Source organism: Phaethon lepturus, unplaced genomic scaffold (genome assembly GCF_000687285.1).
Source record: "Phaethon lepturus isolate BGI_N335 unplaced genomic scaffold, ASM68728v1 scaffold23492, whole genome shotgun sequence".
NCBI classification, from domain to species: domain Eukaryota; kingdom Metazoa; phylum Chordata; class Aves; order Phaethontiformes; family Phaethontidae; genus Phaethon; species Phaethon lepturus.
Window position 1 is genome coordinate 2,097 of NW_010524388.1, and position 608 is coordinate 2,704.

General features: G+C 67.8%; 1 protein-coding gene across 1 annotated transcript in view; it reads right to left on the reverse strand.

Moving 5' to 3' along the window:
- The window catches only part of LOC104617194 (collagen alpha-1(XI) chain-like), a gene marked incomplete at both ends in the record, with an annotated part of 4,897 nt that overhangs the window by 1,899 nt on the left and 2,390 nt on the right, over positions 1-608 (reverse strand). Inside the window, 3 exons of the mRNA XM_010282441.1 lie at positions 100-229; positions 345-398; positions 473-605. Of these exons, the coding sequence (XP_010280743.1) occupies positions 100-229; positions 345-398; positions 473-605 (317 nt within the window). The remainder of the gene's footprint in view (positions 1-99; positions 230-344; positions 399-472; positions 606-608) is intronic.

Here is a 608-nt window from a genome sequence, read left to right on the forward strand (position 1 = left end):
GTTACTGCCAGCCCTAGGGTGGTTGCCGTGCGATACAATCCACCCGGGAATGGTTGTGGTGGGATGCATCTGGACCCCGGGATGGTCAGGGTGGGATACAGCCGGCCCGGTGGTAGTCACCAGGCACGGCACACAGGGCGATTTCTGTCACCCCCAGCTCGGGGCCAGGGCAGGGGTTACTCACCGGGGGCCCTCGCTGTCCCGTCTGCCCAGCCTGGCCGGCCTTGCCCTGAGGGGAAAGAGGAGGCCGTGGGGAGAGCAGGACACAGGGGAGACACCCTCCAACCATGTGCCCCCCAAGGGGACAGGGAACAGCCCGGAATGATGGGACAGGGCTGACTCACCCTCTTGCCTTTCTCTCCCGCCAGCCCCATGGGACCCTGGAAGCCAGTGGAGCCCTAAGCAGGAGAGGACAAGTGCTGATGAGGCACCCGTGGTCCCGGGGACACCCCAAAGGCTCCCCCGTGCTCACCTTGGGGCCCTGGCGCCCGGGATAGCCCGGGAGACCCGGCACTCCCAGCTTGCCCTGCAAGGGAGAGAGCAGAGCTGAGCCGCAGGCGAGGAGGGACGGGGGTGCGGGGATGCGGGGACGCAGGGACACAGGGCTC